The sequence below is a fragment of the Caenorhabditis remanei genome, chromosome II (genome assembly GCF_010183535.1).
Source record: "Caenorhabditis remanei strain PX506 chromosome II, whole genome shotgun sequence".
Classification (NCBI taxonomy): Eukaryota; Metazoa; Nematoda; class Chromadorea; order Rhabditida; family Rhabditidae; genus Caenorhabditis; species Caenorhabditis remanei.
The window spans coordinates 18,552,258-18,580,092 of NC_071329.1; the positions used below are offsets into that span (position 1 = coordinate 18,552,258).

The 27,835-nt window shown below is 37.6% G+C and overlaps 5 protein-coding genes across 5 annotated transcripts; 1 reads left to right on the forward strand and 4 right to left on the reverse strand.

Moving 5' to 3' along the window:
- Nucleotides 1-6,426: 6,426 nt before the first annotated feature.
- GCK72_007853 (uncharacterized protein) lies at nucleotides 6,427-12,689 on the forward strand (the record flags this gene model as incomplete). Its single annotated transcript, XM_003097436.2, has 6 exons — nucleotides 6,427-6,698; nucleotides 7,529-7,730; nucleotides 7,985-8,116; nucleotides 9,121-9,805; nucleotides 11,103-11,347; nucleotides 12,459-12,689. The coding sequence occupies 6 exons, from the start codon at nucleotides 6,427-6,429 to the stop codon at nucleotides 12,687-12,689; spliced, it is 1,767 nt and encodes a 588-aa protein (XP_003097484.2).
- Nucleotides 12,690-13,414: 725 nt separating this feature from the next.
- On the reverse strand, nucleotides 13,415-16,997 carry GCK72_007854 (uncharacterized protein; the record flags this gene model as incomplete). The annotated part of the gene is made up of 5 exons (XM_003097429.2): nucleotides 13,415-13,677; nucleotides 14,876-15,023; nucleotides 15,078-15,178; nucleotides 16,703-16,825; nucleotides 16,880-16,997. 5 exons carry the CDS (start codon nucleotides 16,995-16,997, stop codon nucleotides 13,415-13,417), a joined length of 753 nt encoding a protein of 250 aa, XP_003097477.2.
- A 1,762-nt stretch (nucleotides 16,998-18,759) lies between these two features.
- Nucleotides 18,760-22,897, reverse strand: GCK72_007855 (uncharacterized protein; the record flags this gene model as incomplete). The annotated part of the gene is made up of 5 exons (XM_053726494.1): nucleotides 18,760-18,910; nucleotides 19,623-19,756; nucleotides 19,808-19,951; nucleotides 20,992-21,529; nucleotides 22,833-22,897. The coding sequence occupies 5 exons, from the start codon at nucleotides 22,895-22,897 to the stop codon at nucleotides 18,760-18,762; spliced, it is 1,032 nt and encodes a 343-aa protein (XP_053590688.1).
- Nucleotides 22,898-23,194: 297 nt separating this feature from the next.
- GCK72_007856 (uncharacterized protein) lies at nucleotides 23,195-24,575 on the reverse strand (the record flags this gene model as incomplete). Its single annotated transcript, XM_003097521.2, has 4 exons — nucleotides 23,195-23,497; nucleotides 23,543-23,686; nucleotides 23,779-24,262; nucleotides 24,511-24,575. 4 exons carry the CDS (start codon nucleotides 24,573-24,575, stop codon nucleotides 23,195-23,197), a joined length of 996 nt encoding a protein of 331 aa, XP_003097569.2.
- Nucleotides 24,576-24,881: 306 nt separating this feature from the next.
- GCK72_007857 (uncharacterized protein) lies at nucleotides 24,882-27,223 on the reverse strand (the record flags this gene model as incomplete). The annotated part of the gene is made up of 4 exons (XM_003097498.2): nucleotides 24,882-25,157; nucleotides 25,207-25,350; nucleotides 26,108-26,633; nucleotides 27,159-27,223. The coding sequence occupies 4 exons, from the start codon at nucleotides 27,221-27,223 to the stop codon at nucleotides 24,882-24,884; spliced, it is 1,011 nt and encodes a 336-aa protein (XP_003097546.2).
- Nucleotides 27,224-27,835: the final 612 nt, after the last annotated feature.

Genomic DNA, 27,835 nt, shown 5'->3' on the forward strand with positions numbered 1-27,835 from the left:
ACAGACAGACATCATGAACACTGTTCAGAGTGTTGAAGTATCTGACTTTCTTAGGTATTTAGGAGGACCTCTCTGTCTGTCTGTGTGTCTGTATGGTCCAGATGACTCACACATGCAAAAAATATATGACTGAAAAGCTGAAGACGTGAGGATTCTGAATCCGTTTTTAAATTTTCGCTAACAGTAATTTGAACCAAGATACAACTGTTTTCGCTCTCGCTTCTCTGAAAACCGCTTCATCGTCTTGTCCACGTGGAGTACACGAAATCAAAGTTTCTGGAATTTTCTATAAACTGGTGTTTAGGTATTTTCAAACACGCTGATTTTGAAAAACGCCTTCATTAATAATAAAAAAACTTCAGAAATTGAGATAAGTCGCGTCAAATGTAGACATTATGAAATGTATGAGTGGAGGATCATTGATTAAGTACAAAATCTCGATTTCTGGAAGTTTTTCTGAAAAATGAATGACATTTTCACAATCCGAGTGTCGGAAAATATCTATTCAGAAGTTTCTAGAAAAATCGAGATTTGCGATTTCGCTTTCCGTGAACTCCTCGTGTACAAGTGGAATTCCGAGAGGCGTAACTTTGAATCTTTGTATCTCGGCTTATTTTGAAGATAGCAAAAAATTTTTAACGAATTCAGAATTGTCACGTCTTCAGCTTTTTAGTCATATATGATTTGTATGTGTAGGACATCCCGACACACGGACACACAGACAGACACCAGAAACACAAAAAAATGCTCAAAATCGCACTTGCTACAGGTAGTTAGGTGAATCCTTATATCTGTCTGTGTGTCTATGCATCCGGATGTCCACAATACAGTACTCTTGGACATCCGGACACCAATGTGCGTAGACACACAGACAGACGCGCCGCAGGCGCGCCAGATTTCAGGTTCAAAGTACACAGACCTCGTGACACCCCCGTTATAAACATCAATTCGATATGATCAGATTATATTTATTTATGAATTTTCATTTTCATTGAATATCATTTCCATATATTTGTGAATTCCCCTTTTCTATGTTCTCTCCGACAGTTTTTTCCCTTTTTTTCTATTGTTCACTTTTTCTTTTGTATGTTTATGTTCATGTTTTTGTTGTATTGGAATTATAACAATATAACATAAGGGGGCGGAGCCTAGGAAAAAGTTTTTGATTAAAAAAGACGGACACTGAATGTTCTGACTGATTTCTGATTCAAACAATATATATACTGTATTTCTGAAAGTTTGGATTTTAGTTGTCATTTCACATGTTTAAAAAAAAACGTTTTTTTTTTCGGAAAAATTTTCATAGAGAAGTCTCACTTTGAGAGCCCGTCATGGCATTCTGTCACTATTTTTGTGTTTTGGAATTGTATGATTTTTGTAGATCAAAACTAGTAGATCATTTTTGTAGTTGACAACTTTTTGATAGCTCCGCCCACTTTTGAGATATGTGCGTTTAAAGATAGTGGGGAGGTAGCGCTCTTCCTTCTTGGGAGGCTATCTTCAATGGCGCATACCTCAAAAGTGGGCGCAGCTATCAAAAAGTTGTCAACTGGAAAAATGTAGCGCTATTTTTGATCTACAACATAAAATAAATTAAAAACAAAAAATAAAAAAATAAAAAAGAAAGGACCCCAAGCGGGATCGAACCCTGGTACCCATTCTCATAGTGGTACACCTTGACCAAAATTTCCCTGGCCAAATTTTGGCTAAAAATGTAATTTCCGACATAGAAAATTGCGTTTTTAATATTTTTTAACGTCAGAAATGGATTTTCCGCGTTTTTTGATGTAAAAATCACGTTTTGGCGTTAAAAATGACTCATTTAACAAATTTCCAACTTTAAAGGCGCATATCTCAAAAGTGGGCGGAGCTATCAAAAAGTTGTCAACTACAAAGATGATCTACTAGGTTTGATCTACAAGATGAATATAATTTCATTAAATTTTGATTTACTTTTTTGTAGTAACGAGGTCTCAAACTTAGCCGGATCCAGAGATATTAAATTACAGTATGTTTTCTCAAAATGGTCAAAAACAAGTAAAATATAGCAAAAAATCGGTTTGAAACCTTCAAAAAATAGTATTTCTATGGCGAAAATTAAGTTTTTCATGAAAACAGTCATAAACAACCAATTGTCGTTAAAAAATGACATTTTTATTTTTTTTTCAGTCCTTTTCACTATAAAAGTGATGAAATTCCTCAAATTCCCTTCTTCCTGAATCCCCGATCGCTCCAGTCGTCACGGGTCATGTCGCATTGACTCAACAATTAAATTCTATGACAATGAATGTGAACTGTGTGAAATGTGAAAATAACTAGACAATCTCGTATTAGAGATGAGAGACGCAGACATGTAAACTGACACAACACACTAATAACGAATGAGTAAACTACTCGAATTCCGATTTTTGATATGTATTTTTTTGTTTTTCCAATATACATGTATACAGTTTGTATATGTCAGATGGCATATGAAATAACAAACGTTTCGACGAATTGGCCCACCCTGATGGGTTTGTTTTTTATTATTCAATAGCTTGTGACAACATTTTGTCCTATTGTGTTATTCTGTAATACGCGTATTTTTTTTCTTACTTGCAGACCGGGCCGAAACGGGCCGGCTCGTAACTCGCGTCAAACTCAATATTATGAGCTGAAAAATATACCAAAATGTAGATCTCGATGAGTTCTATAACTGTGACATACTACGGGCCGGATGGCTATTTGTTAATGTGCACTTTTTCCCGGCCCGTAGTACTCACATAATTTTGCGCAGCAGATGGGCAGCTAGTGCGCCAGTTGCCCAGTGGTTTGGGCGACCGCGCCGGTTTTGGGCAAACTGCGCATGGGCAGGTGATGGGCAGCTACTGGGCAGGCAATGCGCGGGGATCGGGCGAACTGCGCCTCAAATGGGCGGCTTGCCGCTGCCACTCCGCAGGGCTGCCCAAATGTCCCGCAAACTGCCCAATGATAGCGCAGTTCGCCCATCAATTACATGAGTAGGACACGGACATAGAATTGGTCGAGATCTACATTTTGGTATATTTTTCAGCCGATAATATTGAGTTTCTAGCGAGTTACGGGCCGGCCCGTATCGGTTCCCGGTTTGCAAGTATGATTTTTTTGAGAAAAAAAAACGAAAAAAGTGACCACTTTTTTGTACTGAAAGGACAGTCTTCCTGACAGATTCCAGTCCGTTTAGCTTTTAGAAAATCTTTTATTAAGGAGAACTGAAGTGAAAATTTTAGCAGTTAAAAGAAATGTGTCTGTATAGTTGAGGTTTTAAGCTCCCGGACCCTTAAACCACTAAAACTTTCATGTTTTGAACCTCAAAATACATGAAATTCGGTAAAATTCTGGTTTAAACGTTTTAAATCGTGAAACTTTGCATACGTTTACAAGTTTCCGGCTGATTTTAAAAAGTTATAGCGTTGCTCTAACCAGAATTTTTTGTTTGATACAATATTTGGCCTTCTATCTTCTTTTTTTCCTCTTTAAATTGGTTTTTTTTAGTCTCAGATTGTTCTGTTAGACATGAACACGCCAATTTTCCATAACGACGTTTACGAACAGTTTCAGCTCACTTTTTGAGCTATGCATTCATTTTTTGTAAGTGTTTCGAGCACAGACTTGTTCTTTGAATATCAGAAAGTGCACAGCACTTTTCCCTCTTTTCCCCGTTTTTTTTTGAAGTTTTTTTTTTATCGCAGATTCCGATACTTCAGAAAACTTTAAGAAACTGTTATTATTGATGCTAAAAATTGCTCTAAATGCTACAATTACAGTACCGGACAAAAAGGTATCAACTTTGGCTGTCTTCAGTGGAAAATGACCAACTTTGAGAGTGTGCCACAGTAATTCTGATTGTCACATCATGAAAACTTTTAATGAATCATACAGATCATGGGTAGATCTTCATTTTTGTAGTTGACAACTTTTTTGTACGGACACTCCCTAGAGAGTTATGGTCATTTTAAGACGACAGCTCAAAAATCGCACTATTTTGCACTGAAATTGGTCGATTTGAGGGAGAAATTACTTCGACGATATGTAACTTGCTTTTTTTCTCAGTAAAATTGGGCAATATCAACTGGAAACGGCAAAACTTGATAGCTTTTTGTCCGATACTGTACATTTTGGTATATTTTTCAACTCGTATTATCGCATTTTAAGCGATTTACACGCCTATCCGTTTTGCAAGTATTTTTTTAACAGTTTTAGAATATTTATGACCAGTCGGTTAACGCAGCCTAACGGCTGCTAAACCTCCTTTTCTACTCCACCCTTCTGGGTGTTGCAGCGCCTGCGGCGCTTCTCAAATGGTTCAGACTATTGAGGTTTCATAATTTTTCCTACGCCCGGATCGTATAAATTTTTCACTTGTTGTAGTTTTTGTAAGCTAAGCAGCCCGTTATGGTAGACACCAATTGAAGCACCTCTGCTTTACTAATAAGATTTCGACAAACTTTCTCAATGACTTGTTCTTTCCTGTGGAATATGAAGCGATTTTTTCTTCACAAATATTCTTATGGAAACATAGACAGCAGAGTTGAGCGGAATTCCGCTTTCCGTCACTTTTTTCATTCCGCCTTCCGCTTGAAAAATGTATTCGCAGACTCCAATTTGCAGCTATTTTTGAGGTTTTTTTGCAGCAAAGCCTTGATATGTATAAGCGGCCTTTGGTCCTTCAATCAATAAATATTATTTGATTTGTAAAAAAAGCTATCAGTTTTTACCGAAAAAAAAAACAAAATTTTACCCAACTTTAACCATTTTAAGGGCTTTTTGCAACAAAATAAGGCCAAACCGTCGTTTTAAAAACGATTTTGTATTCCGCCTTCCGCCTTTTGGCATTTTTTCATTCCGCTTTCCGCCAAAAAATGTTGTGCTTCCGCCTTTGGCTTTCGCGGATTTTTTGAAAATTCCGCTTTCCGCTTGCCGCTACTCGCTCAAAAATTTTCATTCCGCTTTCGCCTTCCGCCTTCCGCCAAAAATGTTTCTTCCGCCTTCCGCTTTCCGCCAATTTTTTTTAAATTCCGCCTTCCGCTTGCTGCTACTCGCCCAAAAATTTTCATTCCGCTTTCGCCTTCCGCCTTCCGCCAAAATTGTTTCTTCCGCCTTCCGCTTTCCGCCAATTTTTTTTAAATTCCGCCTTCCGCTTGCCGCTTTCCGCCCAAAAATTTTCATTCCGCTTTCGCCTTTTGCCTTCCGCCAAAATTGTTTCTTCCGCCTTCCGCTTTCCGCTTTCCGCCGATTTTTCTAAATTTCGCCTTCCGCTTTCCGCCCAAAAATATGTTTACTCCGCTTTCCGCCTTCCGCCTTCCGCTATTTCAAAAACCGCATTCCGCTCAACTCTGATAGACAGATCAATTAGAATTTCGTCCTTCACGATCAGAGTTGAACGGAATGAAGAAAGTGGCCGATAACGGAAGGCAGAATTCCGGTCAACTCTGTTCACGATGCAAAAACCAATCATATCCCACTATCATCTTCTAATATTACTAACCAATCAGAAATTATTTACTTCTGATCCTGACAGACTTCATCTGTGTCAAGAAGTTTCTAGAATTTATTTCGAAAGGGTGAAAATTACCTTTGGCAAGTTAGATTCCAGACAAACAAATCAGTTAAATATTATCTAACTTACACTTAGACATCTGACTCGTTTCGTCCACATCCAACTGTTTATAGCAAAAAACAGTTTGCATAATAGATCTGACCCCACATTTGTAGGAAAAACTTTCCAAAACAACACGAAAATTTGAAGAAATGAATTCATTTTAAGAATGAAAAGTTCTATAACTATTTTTCCCGTGAACTCCTATTTCCCTACTTTGAAAATGAAAGCCACAGAAAGGCTTGAAAACCACATTTTTTCACGTTATGACCTAGTTTAGAACTATTTTGACTAAAAAAAATAGACGGGCATCATCCGGGACAAATTTCCAATCGATCTGTGTAAGTTTCATTAAAAACGGTTCAGTACAGAAGGCGCTAGAGTCGGCGACAAACGGACAGACAAACGGATCTGCTGAATATTATTAGTAAAGATTTTGAAAACCCTGATGCTCTCTGAGATACTTACCATAGATTAATATCCATTTTAAGACAAATCACCAAAGCTATGCTATCTATCATCATGAAAGGTTGCCATATCTCGGAGAAAAAAAACGCCCTGTATCTTTTCAATCTTCCTTTCCTTAGCCTTGAACATGACTACACTTCCTTGTATAATAACACGTTCAAAGAAACCACTTCCTCCTGCCTCATTTAACCTTCTCCTTTTGTTTTATGTCGTTTTCTTTTTTTCAAAACCACTCAGGAACCCTGTAATTTACATGTCAAGTGCTTTTTACTACATTTTTCCCCTTTTTGAGACTAAAAATTGCATTTTTTGATATTTTTCCAGCAGAAATCAATACAACCATGACAATATCTGCGCTCACCAAAATCTCGGATATCCTATTTCGAAAGAAGACGTTCGACGGTGGATCCCATTTGAATTCCCAAATGAAACGATGTCTTACGATACTTGATGTGATGTTCATCGCTATCGGTCATATGATTGGAGCCGGGATTTATGTGCTCACGGGATCGGTCGTCAGGAATCAGGCGGGTCCGGCGATCATATTGTCATTCTTGTTTTCCGGATTTGCCGCTTTGTTGTCGGCGTTCAGTTATGCAGAGTTTGGAGCCAGGTGAGGAGAAGGATAGCGATATATAATACTAAGGATAGCGAAAGTGATAGAGATAGAGGGATATAGGGATAGCGACAGAGATAAAGATAGAGGGATAGCGATATTGATAGAGGGATAACGATAGGGATAGGAATAGGGATAGGAATAGGGATAGCGATAAGGATAGCGATAGGGATAGCGATAAGGACAGCGAAAATGATAGAGGGATAGCGATATATAATGCTAAGGATAACGAAAATGATAGAGATAGCGATAGGGATAGAGATAGCGACAAGGATAGAGACAAGGATAACGATCAGAATAGCTATAGGGATTAGGAAAAAGATAACGAGAGGGATAGAGGGATAGCGATAGGGATAGCGATAGAGATAACGATAGTGATAGTGATTGAGGGATAGTGAAAATGATAGAGGGATAGAGGAATAGAGGGATAGCGATAGCCATAGCGACAAGGATAACGATAGCGATAGTGATAGAGGGATAGCGATAACAATAGAGGGATAGTGATAGTGAAAGCGATAGTGATAATGATATTGAATGGTCCAAAATCTTGTGAAAATCACCGAAAAATGCGGTAAAACACTCATTTTCAGCCCAAAACCCGGTTTTTAAAGCAATTTTCAGACCAAAATCAATATTTGTCAATGATTTGAACTAAAAAATTGGCTGAAAATGCCAAAATCATGCATTTCCAGCGATTTTCGTGTCAAATGCGCGCCAGACACTCGGATTTTTTGTTGAAAAATTCAATGAAATGTGATAGCGATAGAGGGATAGAGGGATAGCGATTCTTTACATTTTTTCATTTTTTTTTCAAATTTTTCCACCAGATTTCCGCGTGCTGGAAGTGCCTATACCTACAGTTACGTGGGTATGGGAGAGATCTGGGCGTTCATTGTGGGATGGACGGTCCCATTAGAGTATATGATTGGAAATGCGGCGGTGGCGAGAAGTTGGTCCGGTTACTTTGACACTTTGGTCTATAAGAGTGTCTCCAATTGGACATTGACGAATGTCGGACATTTGAGTGATGTAAGTTGGCAGGGTAGGATAAAAGTTTAAAAATTTTTGTATTACCGTATAGCCCAAGTCTTGTAGATTAATTTTGTAGTTGACAACTTTTTGATAGCTCCGCCCACTTTTGCGATAAGCGCCTTTAAAGATTGACTTCAGTAACCAAGCGCCAAACTTTAAAGGCGCATATCTCAAAAGTGGGCGGAGCTATCAAAAAACGGTCAACTACAAAAATGATCTACTAGTTTTGATCTACAACATACATTTTATAGGGACACGGATTCTTCGCTCAATACCCGGATTTCCTTGCATTCATTCTGTTGTATCTGGTGGCGATTGCTGTGGCGATGGGATCGAAATTTTCAGCCAATGTGAACACCAGTTTTGTGGTGTTGAATTTGGCGGTGAGTGAGCGGGGAAATGGGACATCTGGACATCTTGACACACAGACAGACTTTGAGAAAACAAAAAATCCAAAAATTCCGATGATTTTGAAGGTTTTAAAGCGGAAATTCTTTTGAAATGTCCCAGTTGCTTATTTCCGAATAGTCCCGGTTCTAAAACGTGCCAAAAAGGTTTGAAATGGTTTAAAACCAAAAAAATCGATGAAAAATGAGGTTTTTGAGCCAACAATTTAGAAAAAATGCATATCCGCTCTATTGAGAATTTGTCGAAAATTCAGCGCGAATTTGAATTTTTGACTGAAATTTTGGGTTTGATGAAGAATTTTCAGTAGAGCACGTTTACTCTGATATTTTCATGCAAAATGCAACCGCGCTCCATAGAGAATCACGACGAAAATCGACTAGTATACATTTAAAGGAGCATATTTCAAAAATGGGCGGGGCTATCAAAAAGTTGTTTACTAAAAAAATGTAGCCCTAGATTTGATTTACAAGATAAAACAATTTAAAAACAGAAAAAATTAAAATTTAGAAAAAAGTGACCCGAAGCGAGATCGAACCCTGGTACCCATTCGCATAGTGCTGCGCCTTGACCAAGACCTTCTCGGCCAAACTTTTGCTAAAACTGTGGTTTCCGACATGAAAAATTAAGTTTTGAGTAGTTTTTAACATCAGAAATGGAATTTTCCGATCATTTTGATGTAAAAATCACATTTTGGCGATGAATATGACTTTTTCTTCAATTTTAGCGAATTTCCAACTTTAAAAGCGCATATCTCAAAAGTGGGCGGAGCTATCAAAAAGTTGTCAACTACAAAAATGATCTACTAGTTTTGATCTACATATTCATAACACATTTCCAGTTTCTACAGTAACCCAGAAAGCCGTGACGGGATCTCAAAGTTAGTTAGCCGATCTCAACCGATCTCAACCGATTTTAAACGATTTTTCTAAAATTTTCAATCTGAAAATCTCAAATCTCAATTAAAAAACCCTATTTCCAGGTCCTCGCCTTCGTCATAATCTGCGGCTTCACCTACGCCGATTTCTCCCTCTGGTCAGGTACCTACCCAGACGGCCGTTCCAAATTCTTCCCCTACGGAATCCAGGGAGCCGTATCGGGTGCCTCCACCTGTTTTTTCGCATTTATAGGATTTGAAGCCCTAGCGACCGCCGGGGAAGAAGCCAAGAATCCTCATCGGACGATTCCTTTGGCCACTTTCAGTTCATTGGCTATAATTAGTGTACTGTATGTCCTAATGGGGGCTTCGTTGACTCTTATGGTACCGTATGACCAAGTAGATCCGGATGCCGCGTTTGCAGCGGCGTTTGAGATGAAAGGAGCAACTGTTGCGAAGATTATAATGAGTGTTGGAGCTCTCGCCGGAATGCTTAATAACCTTGTCACCGGAGCATTTGCCTTGCCGAGAGCTGTCTATGCGATGGCCGATGACGGATTGATATTTGGGTGGTTTGGAGTTATCAACTCAAGAACTAAGACCCCCCTTAACGCCACTATCGCATTCACTATTATCAATTCGGTGCTCGCATTGGTTTTCGATTTGGAGGCACTCGTGGACTTTATGTCGATTGGAACACTGTTGGCTTATTCGATGGTGTCGTTGTGTGTTGTGATATTGAGGCATCAGAAGATGTTGAAGGATGGAAGTGAGGAGGAGTATGATGATGGTAGGTTTGGAGGGGGGAAAATTGGGGAAAAACGGGAGAAATTGAGATGAAACACTTTTTTGGATTTTTACACAGAAAATTGACAGTTTGAACAGTTTGCAACGGTTTAAGGTTTGAAAATTCCGGAGAATTCATAAAATGCGAAAAAGTACGAAAATTGGGCAAAAAAGCGGTTAAAAACGGGCAAAAATTACGAAAAAAGTTTCTCCTCCACTTGTCCACGAGGAGTACACGAGCCTTCCTTAGGTTTTAGTCGGTTTTTGCGGGTTTTTTACATGAAAATTGTCAATTTAAACGGTTTACAGCGTTTTTAAAGATTAAAAATCACAATAAAATCACCAAAAATAACTCAAAAGTGCCCAAAAATGACAAAATTTCGAAAATTTTCGCTACCAACTTGTCCACGAGGAGTACACGAAACTCTTGTGATGGAATTTTCTATAAATTGCTGCGTAGGTACTCTTAGACACGCTGATTCTGAAAATTATATTTATTTTTTGTTAAAAATTCTAGGAATTGAGATATAGACAGTGAAAGGCTGGAAGCTTTTGAAGCTGAAGTTGTTTTTTGCATTTTTACATAGAAAGTTGTCAATTTAAACATTTTACAACGTTTTGATGCCTGAAAATTCAAAAAAAATCGCTTGAAATCGACTAAAACCAATGTTAGAACACGTGTACTCCTCGTGGACAACTTCAGCTTCAAAAGTTTTCAGTCGTTCACGTCTATATCTCAATTCCTAGAAGTTTTCACAAAAAGTGAATAGAATTTTTAAAATCAACGTGTCTTGAAGTACCTATACTGCAAATTCTAGAAAATTCTAGCACAAGGGTCTCGTGTACTCCTCGTGGACAAGTTGGGGGTGGACATTTTCGAAATTTAGTATTTTATTTTATTATTTTCAGTTATTTTTCGAAATTTTTGTGGTTTTTGAACATGAAAGTGTTGCAAATTGTTTGATTGCACTATTTTCTTTGTAAAAATCCAAAAAATTCGACTAAAATCGACCGGAAGGCTCGTGAACTCCTCGTGAACAAGGGGATGAGAGGATTTTTGAAAGTTCGGTTGAATTTTGGTGGTTTTGACGCGATTCTTAAAAAATTTAAGCGGTTTTGAACCGTCCTGAAGCGCTTCAAGCAGATTTTAGAAAGGTTTACATCTATTTTCAACAAAAACCTAAGGAAAGCTCGTGTAATCCTCGTGGACAAGTTAAAAAGCCCCTGAGTGGCTTTTTCCTCGATTTTTCAAGATTTTTAATTAATCTTTTCTCATTTTTTAAAAATTATTTGCATTTCAGGCGGCACACTAAAACCGTGGGTACCATTCCGCTCCTTCTGGGACAACTTCTCTGACGGAATCTCGATTCGGTGTGCAACAGGTGCCCTGATCTTCGGATACGTCTGTCTCGCGCTTCCATTCAAGACCGGAATATTCAGTAATGCAGGTGGAATTATTCTATTGGTTGTGGGCGCCGTCTGCTCAATTATCTCGTTTATTTTCATTTTGGGACATGAACAGAACAAGTCGACGGCTACTTATAAGGTGGGTGGGGGAGATATCGTGTGTGAGATCGTCTAAAATCGGTTGAGATGGACTTAAATCAGCTTAATTTTAAATTTAATTTGTAGATCAAAAGTAACGCTACATTTTTGTAGTTGACACTTTTTCGATAGCTCCGCCCACTTTTGAGATATGCGTCTTTAAAAGACAGAAGAGAGACCTAGAGAAGCGAGAGTGTTTAAAGGCGCATATCTCAAAAGTGGGCGGGGATATCAAAAAGTTGTCAACTACAAAAATGGAGAGCTAAAAATTTTCAAAATTGAACGGATTTTTTTTTGGAATTTCAGTTTAACATTAATTTTAGTACGTGTTTTAAGTATTTTATGTTAAAAACTGGAAAAACTGCTAAAAATCTTCTCAGATCTTAATTCCCCTTTGACATGCATCTTTAGAAAGTTTTTTTTTCTATAAATTAGTCAACTTTGACCGTCCGTCTTGGTATTACAAAATGACGTAAGCGTTTTGAATATACATTTATTTTGTAGATCAAATTTAGTAGATCATTTTTTTAATTGACAACTTTTCGATAGCTCCGCCCACTTTTGAGATATGCGCCTTTAAAGACAGAAGGGAGCGCGCCCTTTCTTCTCGGGAGGCAGTATTTAAAGGCGCATATCTCAAAAGTGGGCGGAGCTATCAAAAAGTTGTCAACTACAAAAATGATCTACTAGTTTTGATCTACAAAATATATGTAAATTAAAAAAAATAACAAAAAAAGACCCCAAATGAGATCGAACCCTGGTACCCATTCTCATAGTGGTGCATCTTGACCAAGACCTTCTCGGCCGAACTTTTCCTAAAATTTTTGCTTAAAATGTGGTTCTCGACATGGAAAGTTAGGTATTGAATAGTTTTGAACATCAGAAATGGAACTTTCCAGTTATTTTGATGTAAATATTACAGTTTGGCGGTAAAAATGACTAATTTAGACAATTTCCAACTTTAAAGACGCATATCTAAAAAGTGGGCGGAGCTATCAAAAAGTTGTCAACTACAAACATGATCTACTAATTTTGATCTTTAAAATGAATTAGTGATCTTACCCGATCTCAACCGATCTCAACCGATTTCAGCCAATCTTATGTATTTCCAGGTCCCCTTTGTCCCATTCCTCCCATGCCTTGGTCTCCTCATCAACGTATTTATGATGGTATATCTTAATTTAATGACATGGATCCGACTATTCGTATGGCTTGCAATCGGAATTTTGATCTACATTGGTTACGGTATTCGACATAGTAAGGAGGCGAAGAAGATGAAGAATACAGTGGTGTCGAGTGATATGGCGGTGCTGAAGAACGGGGCGAACACCAAAGTTCATTAATTAGCAATTAACAGGAGATAATTGGGGGCTTTGTAATTATGTAGTATGAAATGGAAGCTGAAGACGTAAGGATTCAGAATCCGCATGGAATTTTTAAAATCGGAAAGTTTTGAAGGAAGTTACAAAGCTTTAAGTGGGAAGAGACCCTATTCTGAAAATCAAAAATTTAAATCGCTGTAACTTCCTTCATATTGACCGTAGCAAAAATCTGAAATTGGATTCAGAATCCTCACGTCTTCAGCTTTTCAGACATATATTATTTGGGTGTGCTAGACATCTGGACACACAGATACACAGACAGACAAAGGTGGAACAATGTTTTTTTGTGTCTGTCTGTGTGTCGGGTGTGTCCGAATGTCCAGTGTGTTCAAATAATATATCATTTTGAAGCTGAAGACGTAAGGATTCAGAATCCGTTGGAATTTTTAAAATTGAAGAGTTTTGAATGGAGTTACAAAGCTTTCAGTCTAAAGAACCCCCATTCTGATAATCAAATCGCTGTAACTTCCTTCATTTTGACCGTAGCCAAAATCTAAAAACGGATTCAGAATCCTCACGTCTTCAGCTTTTTCCCGATGCATTTTGTGTAAAAATTATGTAGAAATTGTATAGAAAACAAGGAAAATGAAGCTTTATTTGTATTTATATGTATTTATATGACCATGAAGAATGTTTTGTACCAGTATTTTTTGAAAAAAATTAAATTTTCACACCCCCTGACCACTTTACACCTTCTTAATCGGCACCGCCGGCTGAAAAGCTCCAGGAGCAACCGGATGGAGTCCAGGACCCTCATGATGCACTGCTCCAGCCGGACTCTTATTCAACGTCGGCGACGCTTGAGCCAAGACGGCGGCGATGGCGGCGGCGTCGGCGTCTTGGGGGACCTCGGTATGCATTTGATCGTCGTGAGAGTTGGCTTTCGAGGGAGCTCCGCCGACTGGATCGGTTTGGTCGAATGGGAACTCGGCGTCGAATTTCATGTATTCTGGAATTTGGGGCTTTTTTGGTAAAAAGTGTTTAAAATTGCTTAAAATGGAGTAATTCTGTCAAAATTGGCCTAAAGTCGTCTAAGATCGGCTTAGATTGCTTAAGAACCTCTCAGATGTTCGAAAATGCTCTAAAATGGTATAAGATCGCTCAAAATCGGTTTAAATCGGCTGAGATTGTTCAAGATTATCTAAGATCGGCCGAAGCCAGCCAAAAATGGCATAAGACTGTCGAAAATCGTCTTAAATCGTCTAAGATCGCTTAAAATCGGTTGAGATTGGCTGAAATTGCTTTAAAATAGCTAAGATCGTTTAGGATTGTTTCAAATTTCCAAAAATCGTTTAAGATCATTTCAGATTGTTTCAGTTTGCTCTAAGATGCTCAAAAGTCTCCTAACAGATTGGTTTAAATTGTCAAAGGTGGTCTGAAATTGTCTACAATCGACTTAAGATCGTCTAAGATCGGCCGAAATTGGCATAAGATCTGCTAAGATCACTTCAGATTGCCTAAAATTGGCCGAAGACCTGCTAAAATCATTTTAGGCGATATAGGATGTTGTTTACAGGTCTTAGGCCAATTTTGGCGATTTACAACAATTTGAGTTAATTAAGATTTTCTAAAATTGCTTAAAATCGGTTGGCATCGGCTGAGCTCGGCTGAAAACGCGCAAAAATGATTGAAAATAATTGAAAATCCATCAATTGTACCCAAAAATACAACACATAGCTCTCCAATGCAAATTTTCAGCCCAAAATAATAAAAAAACCTCAAAAGACTGAAAAACACATTTTCTAGTTATTTTCAGCCAAAAAGACATCTGAAATCGACTAAGATCTTCTAAAATTGCCTTAAATTTACATTGGTCTTGTAGATCAAACCTATATCTCCATTTTCATAGTTGACAACTTTTTGATAGCTCCGCCCACTTTTAAGATATGCGCCTTTAAAGTTGGAAATTTGCTAAATTAGTCATTTTCAAGGCCTAAATGTGATTTTTAGATAAAAATAACCGGAAAATTCCATTTCTGCCGTTAAAAACTATTCAAAACCTAATTTTCCATGTTGGAAACAACATTTTCAGTTGAAAAGTATAAATGAAGCCAGTGACGGGATCTCAAAGTAACACTCCGACCTCAACCGATCTCAACCGATTTTAACCGATTTTTCTCAAAATTTTGTAGTTTTTGTAGCCTTACCAGTCAAATCAAGTCCTCCCGACTTATCCACATCGAACTTGAAGAACAATTTGGGGAAGTTTTCTCTCGGTTTCACTAAGAACCTCTCAGCGAGCACACGCTCCAACTCGTCACGACTCAACGCCATGTTGAAGTCCTCGTCAAAGTCCTGAAACCAATTAATTAATTAATTAGTTATGGGAAAAATTTATAATCTAATTACCTCAAAAACTTTAGCAAAGTAGGCGGTTCTCGACTTCTCGTTCTTGCTCGACGCCTCATGGAAGTGCTCCTCGTACTCGGCAAGACTCACTTTTCCGTCGTCTGCAATTTTAAATGGTTGCGAAACGTCCCGGTTTCAAAACGAGACACAAAAATTTTATATGACTAGAAAGCTGAAGTTACAAGGATTCTAAATATCTTTTTAGAATTTCCGTAAATTGAAAATAAGCCGAGATACAACGATTTTTCCATAAGTTTCCGTATATCACCCCGAGCGTCTCTATTGTCTGTCTGTGTGTTCCGGGTATCCAGATGTCCAATGCATCCAAATTTTATACAGTTAAAAAGCTAAGGTTATAAGGATTCTGAATCAAGTTTCAGATTCTATGTATGTCAAAAATGAGCCGAGATACAACAGTTTTAACATGGAAGGTGGTGATTTTCAAAATTTCTTCATTTTTGACCATTTTTCTGTATTTCTTTGGATTTTTTTGGGATTTTCAGTCATCAAACGTTGAGAACGTTGTAAACCATTTAAATTGGCAATTTTCTATGTGAAAATCCAAGAAAATCGACTAAAATCGACCGAAAGGCTCGTGTACTCCTCGTGGACAATTTCAGCTCTAAAAGCTTCTAGCTTTTCACTGTCTATATCTCAATTCCTAGAAGTTTTAACGAAAAATTAATATAATTTTTGAAGTCAGCGTGTCTTGAAGCACTTATGCTGCAATTTGTGAAAAATTCCAGCACGAGGGTTTCGTGTACTCCTCGGGGACAAGTTGGAGGTGAAAAATGTCGAAATTTTGTCATTATCGTCTATTTTTCTGAATTTTTCGGATTTTTTCGTGATTTTAAAAGTTTCAAACGCAGAAAATTGTTAACAGTTACAATTTCTAAGCAAATTTTCAAAAAAAAAACCAGCAAAAATAGATCGAAACCTAACAAAAAACTAGCAAAGACTCGTGTACTCCTCGTGGACAAGTTTAAACTTAAACTTAAAATCGCTGTAACTCCCTTCAATTTTAATCGATTTAAATTTTGAAAACAGATTCAGAATCCTCGCGTATTCAGCTTTTGAGTCATATTAAGTTTGAGTGTGCTGGACATCCGGACACACAGATACTCAGACAGACAAACAGACAAAGGAGGAGCCACCTAAACCATGTTTTTGTGTCTTTCTGTGTGTGTCTCTGTGCCGGAATGTCCATTTTGTTCAAATTATATATCAATTTGAAGCTGAAGACGTGAAAATTTTGATTCCGTAAGAATTTTTGAAATCGGAGCAGTTTGACGGGAGATATGACGATTATAAAGTAAACAATTTTCAAATTTCTGTTGGTTTTTGAGCGAAAGCCTGTCTGTCTGTGTGTCTGAATGTCCTATATATACAGACTATATATGTCAGGAAAGCTGAAAACCGGAGATTTCTGAATCTGCTTTCAAATTTTGACTACGGTCAATATGAGGGGAGTTACAGCAATTTGAATTTCATAAGGTGGTCTCTTCACACTCAAAGCCTCGTAACTCCCTTCAAACTGACCCGATTTAAAAAATTCTAACGGATTCAGAATCCTCACGTCTTCAGCTTTCTACTGACACATTTTTCTATAACTCAAAATAACCCACGATTCTTATCCAACGTGTCAAACTCCTCCTTCTTCGCGTCCACATACGCCAACTCCATATGCAAAAACTCGTCGAACGTCACCACTTTATCCTTGTTCTGATCGACGCGCAGGAATCTTTGTTCTAAATATTGAACTCGGTTACCGTAACCCAATTTTGTAATTAAACGTTAATTACCATGATTCTCCTGCTTGGTATGGAACACATTGAAGTCCTCCTCGAGGGGTAACGGCACCGGCGCCGCTACAGTAAGCCCGATGAGTAAAAAATAAAAAAGTGAAGAAGACGTCGTCATGTTTCAGATGTACGGTCTGGGAAATAGGACGCCGTCCTTTTAAAGGCGCAGGCACTTAGGTTGGCGGGGAAGGCGGACGGACTTGGGGGAGGGAACAAAAAACAAGAATAGTTTTGACCTACGTCCACGGCGCTTGTCAATGAACTGGTTTCATGGGGGGTGTAATGTAATGAGTGACATGATACTTGTACTTGTTGAGTTATTTATTTATTTTCGTTTACCAACACTTTTTTTATTACTGTTTGCAGGTGTAATTGTATACAAGCCTGTTTGCAGGCGGAGTTTTGGAAAAATTGGTTTGAATTGGTTGAGATCGGCTAAAATTGCTTAAAATCGGCTGAAAATGGTTTGAGAACGGGCCAGATCGCCTAAAATCGGTCAAAATCGGTTGAAAATGGTTAAAATCGGCTGAGATAGACTAAGATCGCCTTAGATTGGCTGAGATGCTCTAAAATGAAAATAATTGCCTAAGTTAGTCTAAAATCGGTTTAAATAGCCTAAGATTGATTTAGATCACTTAATATTGCTTAAAAATTGCTGAAATCTCTCAAAAATCAGCTGAAAATGCATCAACTGTTATTAAAAATACAAAACCAAGGTCTGCAATGCAATTTCAGTGACTGGATTTGGAATTTTAACCCAAAAATACGAGAAAAATGACCGAGAAACGTCAAAAATTAACCAGCAATTGTAAAAATGGACTGAAAATCACATTTTCCAGTTATTTTCAGCCAAAAAGGCATCTGAGATCAGCTGAGATCGTTCAAGATCATTTCAGATCGACTAAGATTTTTCCAGTAGACAACTTTTTGATAGCTCCGCCCACTTTTGAGATATGCGCCTTTAAAGATTGGAAGCTAGTGAGATCAAAAATCTCAAATTTTAAGATTTTTTTCATTTTCACATCAAATTTGAAGCTCTAGAAATCAAAACTGCTGAGAATTGCTTAAAAATCCCATATCTCCATCAAAAATATAGATGGTTTGCAAATTTTGTTGGCTATTTTTAAAGGCGCATATCTCGAAAGTGGGCGGGGCTATCTGAAAAATTTCAACTACAAAAATGATCTACTTGATTTGATCTACAAACTAAACATAAATTTAAGCCGATCTAAGTCAATCTTAGACGATCTTAAACAAACTTAAACGATCTCAAATGTCTTTTTCGCTGAAAATAACTATTTCGATCATTTTTCTTGTATTGCGGGTCGCAAATTCAAAATCCAGGCACTGAAATTGCTTTGCAGAGCTTTGCTTTGTATTTTTGGGTACAATTGATAAATTTTCGGTTATTTTCAGCGTTTTCAGCTGACTTTGAGGGATTTCAGACAATCTCAGACAATTTTAAGCAATTTTAAGCAATCTTAGCCGATTTTACGCCAATTTTGACCGATCTCAACCGATTTGAAGCAATTTTGAGCGATCTCTCTGAAACTCGACTCAGGATCTGAAATCGGATTCAGAATCCTTGCATCTTCAGCTTTCTTGTAGACTTGTTGCATAGCTTCATTGAACTTTTCCCTTCTGACAAGATCTTACGCAATTTCGTCATTAAAAAGGGGATAAGGAACACACGCCGTCCGTCAATCATTTTCTCCCTCACTTTCACTCCGTTATCCCCATTCCCTCAGTGTAATAAGTGATTCGATGTTTGATCTACAAAGATTCCATGCATTCCATTCGGCTTAGGAATGAGAACTCATTCATTTGGTTAATTATGCAATTATGCCGACACCAATTACCAGAGGGACACAATTTATAAATTATTTGGGAACCGTCGCGCCTCTCGGCATAACTTCCATTTTGAGATTCCATTGAAATGGTGGCCAATAGGTATCGAATTTCGCGCCGGAGATCACGAATTCGGACACGTCGTCGATGGGGATGGTGACAGCGTGGGAGAGGTACGTGGTGCTGGAAATTGATATGGTGGCCTAGGTGAAAAACTAGGCCATGTGGCTATGACAGGTTACAGAACTCAAAAATATCGATTTCTGAATGAGTTACGACGATTTTAGTGAAATGGCCTAAAAAACCAAATTTTTTATTTCTAGGCCACGCATGTCCAAATCATTCAGGAAGCCATTTTCAGCTAATTCCAGGTTACAGAACTCAAAAATCTTCAATTTCCATCGAGTTACGAAGATTTTAGTGTGGTGGCCTAGAAATCCAAAATTTTCCAAATGTTGAATTTCTAGGCCACCCGTTTCTAAATCATCCAGAAACATATTTCTAGTCGATTCCATGTCTTAAAACTCAAAAATATCGATTTCTGAATGAGTTTCGACGATTTCAGTGAAATGGCCTAGAAAACCAAATTTTGGATTTCTAGGCCACGCATGCCCAAATCATCCAGGAGACTATTTCTAGCCGATTCATATATACAGAACTCAAAAATCTTTGTTTTCCATCGAGTTACGACGATTTTATTGTGGTGGCCTAGAAGCCCAAATTTGAGTTTCTAGGCCATCACGCTAAAATACTGAAATGGGCGTAACTCGATTTAAAGTGAACGTTTTTGAATTCTGTAACCTGGAATCGACAAGAAATCGCCTCCTGAACAAGTTTGAAAAGCGTGGCCTAGAAATCCAAAATTTGGTTTTCTAGGCCACCATTAAATACTCACCCAAGACTCGTAATTCTGGAAGGTTTCGCGTCAAATATCAGCTCGAACTCCTCAAAACAATCCAAAATGTAATCGAAATTTTCGATAGAATATGAAAATGTATGACCGATTGGTCGGCGATCTCGAATCCATCTCTGAAATATTTTTGGATGGGTTACGGTAGATCAAAAAAATACGGTACCAACCTGTGCCACCTCCTGCAATCTTTCAATTGGCAAATTCAGATAGGTAATTTGGACGTGTGGATTCTGGAGATTCATGAGGACGTCGTTGATTGGATCCGGGTTGTAATAGGGGAATTGGAGGAAGAGTTTATTGCACGTTTGGAGCTGAAAATTAGGGATTTGCAATAAAATTTCAGAAAAAAATGGTGGAAATCGGTTAAGATCGGATGAGTTCAGTTAAGATCCCGTCATGGCTTTCTAGGTTACTGTAGAAATTCTTATGTAACATGATTATGTTGATCAAATCTAGACCTCCTTTTTTGTAATTGACAACTTTTCGATAGCTCCACCCACTTTTGAGATATGCGCCTTTAAATATAGGCTCTAGGAAGAGCGAGAGAGGATGGGGTGTCGGCGGCGCGCGCTCGTTCCTAGCTACCTATCTTTAAAGTCGCATATCTTAAAAGAGGGTGGAGCTATCAAAAAATTCTCAACTACAAAAATATAGCGCTACTTTTGCTCTACAAGATCAAATAAATTAAAAACAGAAAAAAATCGAAAATTTAGAAAAAAGTGACCCCAAGCGGGATCGAACCCTGGCACCCATTCGCATAGTGGTGCACCTTGGCAAATACCTTCTCGGCAAAATTTTTGCTGGAAATGTGGTTTCCGACATGGAAAAATAGGTTTTGAACAGTATCTACCGCCAGAAATGAAGTTTCCCGGTTGTTTTGATATAAAAATCAAATTTCGGCGATAAAAATGACTAATTCAGTGAATTTCTAACTTGAAAGGCGCATATCTCAAAAGTGGGCGGAGCTATCAAAAAGATGTCAACTACAAAAATGGAGGACTAGGTTTGACCTACAAGAAAAATATAGATTTAAGCCGATCTTAGCCGATTTTAGACAATCTTAGACGATTTTAAGCAATTTCAGCCGACTTCAACCGATTTCAACCAATTTTAGCGATTTTTTGACGGATTTTGGCGATTTTTTGAGCTATTTTTAGTCATTTCATGATGATTAATGAGATTTTTAGCGATTTCGGCAGATTTAGAAAGATTTCAGCCGATCTTAGCCAATCTTAGCCGATCTCAATCGATCTTAGCCGATCTCAACCGATCTCAACCAAATCTTGACGGATTTTGGCGGATTTTCAACCATTCTGAGCAAATTGAACAAAATTTTAGTATCAAAACTCACCAACGGATCATCAAACATTGGCAAGGTATCCTCTCTGAAACAAAAACATAATCTCTTCAACGGCAGACTCCCCAAGATAAACGGTCGTATCTTCAGATACGTCGCATAGTCAGTATTTCTCATCTTAAACTCAGACACCTTCAACTGCCACGTCTCCGGATTCTTCTCTTCCAGACATTTCGGGAAGCTATAGATATTTAGTGTGTCAATTCGGGTACCATTCTTCAAATATTCGTCGGTAAGTTTTTTGAATAACTCCTCGTTATCCTGAGGTATCTCCTGATTATACTCGTATTTAAATAATTCGTCATATTTCACAAGAAATCGAATCGACGCCCGCCCTTTGATCTCCACAAACTCCACTGCTGCCACGTCTTCTGCTGTCAGTGGTTCGTTCATCTTCTGGAATGCCGGATGGACATCCCATGTTCTGTTGTTGATCTTCAGGTGCCAGTCACCGATTGTCACTTTTGAGAGATGATATGGAAATTTGGAATTCGCAGTTTTGAGGGATGGCAGGATATAGTCGATTTGTTCTCTGGAAATCTTGAATATTTAGTACGGTAAGCGGTACGGTAGGCGCTCTACCGATAAAATCAATCAAACAGTTACAGTACACTAGCATAAGGCTACAGTACAAGAACCTAAAGTTACCATAGGCGACTGTGCGCTTATGGTATTATGAATTCAATTTTTTCTGTGCATGAGAAGACCGCGCCGCACACACGCGGCGACCACGCCCATTTTTTGCGGCAGTGTTCAAAAATGGAACGCAGCGTTAAAATGGGAGTGGGCGTGGTCGCCGCGTGTGTGCGGCGCATTCTTCTCATGCACAGAAAAAAATAAATCATAAGGAAATACGGTTTTTTCAGCAAACTATTGTGGAAATTGATATTTTCATGGGTTTTTATGTCTGAAACAGGTTTATTTGTCGAAATAGTATTAAAAACTACCTTGAAATCGCTTAAATTTATAAAAAATCACGAAGTTTCCACAGAATTTGGTATAAATACACTTTCAAGCAATTTCCCTTCAGTTTTTGCAAGAAATCATTGGAAATTCGCCTGAAAATGATTTAATTTTTCTAATTTTGTGCCAATAACTACTGTTATCCGAAAAATACGTATTTTATCTCAAAAACCAATGAAAAATCGGCTAAATCAGTAGTTTTTTTTTTCTAAAAGCTGTTAATTCATTCAATTTGAACAAAAATAATAGATTTTTACAGTATTTTTAATGTAAGAATACTGAAAATCAGTTGAAACAGTAAAAAATATGGTGGAAAATTGCTGAAAATTAATTCTACGTTGTTTAATAGTTAAAAAATATGAAAAATCCATAAACTCACAGAAAATTGTGATTTTTTTAGCAAAATATTGTGAAAAATGAGATTTTCATAGTTTTAATGTCTGAAACAGATTAATTTGCCGAAAAAGTATTAAACACACAAAATTTTGTGTAAACTCATTTCCAAATGATATTCCTTCAGTGTTTGCATAAATTTCTATGCAAAATTTGTAATTTGATATTTTTCCAACAAAATTACCTGTTTCAGACATAAAATTCATGAAAATCTCAATTTCCACAATATTTTTCTTTAAAAAAGTGCATTATTCAGCGTTTTTATCGATTTTAAATATTTTTTAAAACGATTTTTAACCGATTTCCACAGTTCTTACGTTAAAAATACTTAAACTATCAATAACTGTTGTTTAAACTATCAGTTTGTGGTCCGAAATCCATAATTTAGCCTAGTTTTCCTAAAGTTCCAAGTATTTCACAACATTTCCCACTTCCTTATTAGTGAAATTCCTAAATTTTCTAATTTTCAGCCAACTCACCTCTTTTTCAGATTCATATGCTTCAGCACCGACTTTAGAGAATCATAGGATAGTGGTTTGTCCATTGTTTGTCCCCGTTTTTAAGCCCGAATAGGAATAAATGAATAAAAAAAACTGACAACGAGACTCCGCTATCCCGCAAGGGGTCACCGCGTCTTGTTTAGTGGAAATGTGGAAATGGAGGCAGATTTGAATTGGATTATTTATTGGAAAGGGAGAAAAAGGAGTAAATAAAACGATTTTCATTAAAAAAGTAAAAACTCGGGGGAGAAATGATTAAGCTGATAGTTGGCATGATGACAATTTAGAAAAAGGAACAATTATTTAAGAAGCGCCGCCCCTTCGAACAAAAATACAAAAATTCAAACATCAAGAGTTGGTACGGTGCCAGTTGCAGGGGTGATCGCTACAACCTCCATTTCAAAAACCCAAGAATAGTCTATGTATTTCTCCGACTGGGGTTTGCTCTTGTCACAAAACATCACCAGTTCACGATCCTCTCCCATATTGAGAGTTATTCCATTACCATAATATGGTTTGTTGGAGACCGCTTCAACAGCACCAAAATGCGTTTTCACATGTTCCAGAATGTCGGCAACGTCTTTGGACTGTTTTTGCGCCCAACTGAAGCGTGTCCCAATCTCACGGCCAGAAGTAATCCAGTCCTAAAATTAAATCGATTGAATTTTACTTCAATTATATAACTTTACCTCCACAAACAGTTGTAGATCGTGAAGTGTGAAATGGAGATGCTCTAACTGAAGTTGTTGATTTCGGAGACGACGAAGTTGGTCGACTGATGGGAAGTCACAACCGTATGTCACAACAACGGTGAGGTTCTTGCAGGTTTGGATCTGTAATGGGCTTATTCTGGAGGTAGCAAAAAAAGCAAAAAACTATTTTGAACAGCGTCAACACGACGGCGCAGTCAATAATACTCACTCACCTCCGGCTTATCAAGAATTGCCAGCGTATTCTTCACAGCAACAAAAGTGACATTTTCTAACACATCCAAATCAATAAATTGAATAAAGCTGTCATAACCCTCTTTTTCGAAAGTATTCAACTCCAAATTCTTCACTTTCATCTTTAAATGCTTTCCATTCTCTCTTTTTCTTTTCACAAGTTCCGGAATTCCACGAAAATAAAATGATCCTCTGACAACTGTCCCATCCCTTATGTACTCATCGAATAGTTGGTACCAAATCTCTTCAGGGGATTTGTTCACACAATATTCCGCTTTTTTATGTGAATTATTCTGGTAAATGGCCACTTTACTCTTTTCAGGATCCACAACTGCCTCTGATTCGGCGACCCAACTTCTTCCGTTGGTTCCAAAATAGTTCTCTCCTATGCGTACATTTTCCAAAACATATGGTAAGCGGGAGTTGACATTGCGAAGTTCCGAAATTTGTCTGTTGATGACTTCTCTGAAAATAGGAATTTAACCAAAAATTATTGTTGAGCAGGTTATGACATTTGTTTTTGTAGTTAACAATTTTCTTCTAGCTCTGCTAGATTTTGAGGTACGGCTCTTGTTAATCTCTAACTTTGATATAACAATTAAGTCAACTACAAAAATGTGGACAACGTTTCAATCTTGAAAATAGTATTTCATAACATTTCACATTTCCTTATTAGTTAAACCCCTTAATTCTTCAATTTTCAGCCAACTCACCTCTTTTTCAGACTCATTTGCTTCAGCACCGACTTTAGAGAATCATAGGATAGTGGTTTGTCCATAGTTTGTTCCTGTTTTGAGGTCCGAATTGTAATAAATTAATAAACAAAACTGACAACGACACTCCGCTATCCCGGATGGCACGCCGCGTCTTGTTTAGTGGAAATGTGGAAATGGCGGGAGTTTTGGATAGAATTATTTATTGGAAAGCGGGAAAAAGAGTAATGAAAACGATTTTCATTTAAAGCAAAGAAAAAACTCGTATGAAAAATAATAAAGCTGATAGTTGTCATGATTGCAATTAGGAAAAATAAACAATTATTTGAGAACCGTCGCTCCCTTTGAACAAAAATACAAAAATTCATACATCAGGTTGGCCCAATGCCAGTTGCAGGGGTGATCGCTACAACCTGCATTTCAAAAAGATAATTGATGTCCCTCCCTGACTGGATCTTGTCACAAAACATGGCCAGCTCACGATCCTCTCTCATTTTGAGAGTTGTGCTATTACCATTTGACCCCGCTTCAACCGCACCAAAATGTGCCTTCAAATGCTGAAGAATGCCAAGAACGTCCTCTAATTCGAATTGATGGTTCTCCCAAGTGAAGCGTGTCCCGACTTCCCGACCAGTGGTAATCCAATCCTGAAATACTTAAATCGATTAAATTTTGTCAGAACTTGGAAACTTTTACCTCTACCAACAGTTGTAGTTCATGAAGTGAGAAGCCATAATATTTCAAATATAAGTGTTGATTTCGGAGACGACGGAGTTGGTCGACTGATGGGAAGTCCGGACCGAATTTTACAATAGCGGTGAGATTTTTGCAAGTTTGGATCTGAAAAATGACATGGTTTTAAAACGCACTAGTTTTGGATCATCTCTGTCAATCAACACGACGGCGCAGTTAAAGGCGTATTGTAGTCTGTTGTGATATTTTCATATCATAATGTATGAGTTTCGGCGAGTTCATTTTCATAGTTCAGGAATTTTTTAATTTGGTCCACAAACCCGCTGAGAAATGGGGACCGTGGCCTAGAAATTCGACTTCAGGCGCGTTGATTTTTTGAATTTTGACGGTATTTTCGATTATTTTTGTTGTATTTCTTCAATAATTTCGATAGAATAAGGCAAATATTAATAGAAAAACACTAAAAACTATTGAAAATGACGCCAGAAATAGCAGAATACTGAAAAAAACGACGGAAAGTTTGGTCAGCTGGAATTTTCTAGAAATTTCACTTGGGTAAAGTTGTTTTGATTCTGCTATTTCTGGCGTTATTTTCGCTAGTTTTTAGTGTTTTTCTATTAATATTTGCCTTATTCTATCGATATTATTGAAGAAATACAACAAAAATACTCCAAAATACCGTCAAAATTTAAAAATCAACGTTTCCGAAGTCGGTTTTCTAGGCCACGGCCACCGATTTTCTTCGGCCATCTCAATCACCAAACTTTCCGGTGCTCGATCTCAGCGGGGTGTGGACCAAATTAAAAAATTCTTGAACTATGAAAATGAACTTGCCGAAACTCATACATTATGATATGAAAATATCACAACAGACTACAATACGCCTTTAAGAATACTCACTCACCTCTGGCTTATCAAGAAGTTCCAGCGAATTCTCCACAGCAAGAAACTTGACATTTTCCAACACATCCAAATCAATAAACCTAATAAAATAATCATAATCCTTTGTTCCATAAATATCCAACTCCAAATTCGTTACTTTTATTTTGAAATCCCCTTCATTCTCTCTTCTTCTTTTCAAAAATTGAGGAATTCCATCAATACAAAGTGATCCTCTAACAACTGTCCCATTCCTTATGTACTCATCGAAGAGTTGTTCCAATACCTCTTCATCGGATTTATACACACGAAACTGCGCTTGAGAAAAATTCCCCTGTAGAATGGTCAATTCAGTCTCTTCAAGAGTCACAACATCTCGAGTTGGAACTAATATTATTGGAAGGTCAGACTTTTGTAACCAGGCTGATTTAGTGAACCAACGTCTTCCATCGATTTCAAATGTTGCATTTGATATGACTACATTTTCCAAAACATATGGAACGCTGGAGCTGATGGTGCGAAGTGCCGGGATCTGTCTGTTGATGGCTTCTCTGAAAATAGGAAATTGGAGAAAAACTGTTTTGCAATAATTTTCAGCCAAATTTGCATCGATTTTTCGCAAAAACTGAAGAAAAAACCGTTTGAAAATGTCAGAATCAAAATTTATTCAAAATTCTCTGTAAAATTCGTAGTTTTTAAGTTTTTAAGCAAATTCAGACATGTTTTGTTACTTTTTTGACAAAATTACCTGTTTCAGACTTAATAATCCTTAAAAAATCTCAATTTCTACAATATTTTGCTATAAAAAAGCAAATTATTCTGCGATTTTATTGATTTTTAATATTTTTTCATAAAGAAACAATTTAAAACCATATTTTTTTTACGATTTTTAATCGATTTTCAGAGTTCTTACGTTAAAAATACTTAAACTATCAATAATCGTTGCTTAAATTATCAGGTTGTGGTCTGAACTCCATAATTTAGCCTAGTGTTCCTAAATTTTTAAGTATTTCACAGCATTTCACACTTACTTATAAGTTAAAACTCCAAAATTCTCTAATTTTCAGCCAACTCACCTCTTTTTCAGACTCATATGCTTCAGCACCGACTTTAGAGAATCATAGGATAGTGGTTTGTCCATTATTTGTTCCCGTTTTTTGGCCCGAATTGGAATAAATGAGTAAAATAAACAGACAACGACACTCCGCTATCCCGCAAGGGGTCACCGCGTCTTGTTTAGTGGAAATGTGGAAATGGAGGGAAATTTGAATGGGATTATTTATTGGAAAGGGATGAAAAGGAGTAAATAAAACGATTTTCATTAAAACGAGAAAAAAAAACTCGTGGAATGATAAAGTTGGCACGGTGCCAATAAAAAAGTTATTTGATAACCGTGGGCTTAACTTCCATTAGCCAATAGATTTTGAATTTCGCGCCGGAGATCATCAACTCGGAAACGACGTCAATGGGGGATGCTGATAATGTTGGAGAGGTATGAGGTGCTGAAAATTAATATGGTGGCTTGGGACCCCCTAGGCCATGTGACTATGACAGGTCACAAAACTCTAAAATCTTCATTTCACATCGAGTAACGACTGTTTTAGTGTGATGGCCTAGAAAACCACATTTTTTATTTTTAGGCCGTCTGCCCAGAATCGTGACACTCAAATTGTTGATAAGCTATGACTAACAGAGACATGTGACCTCGGGCTCAGATTTGTTGACAAGAAGATAGGAGCAACATATGTCTCGT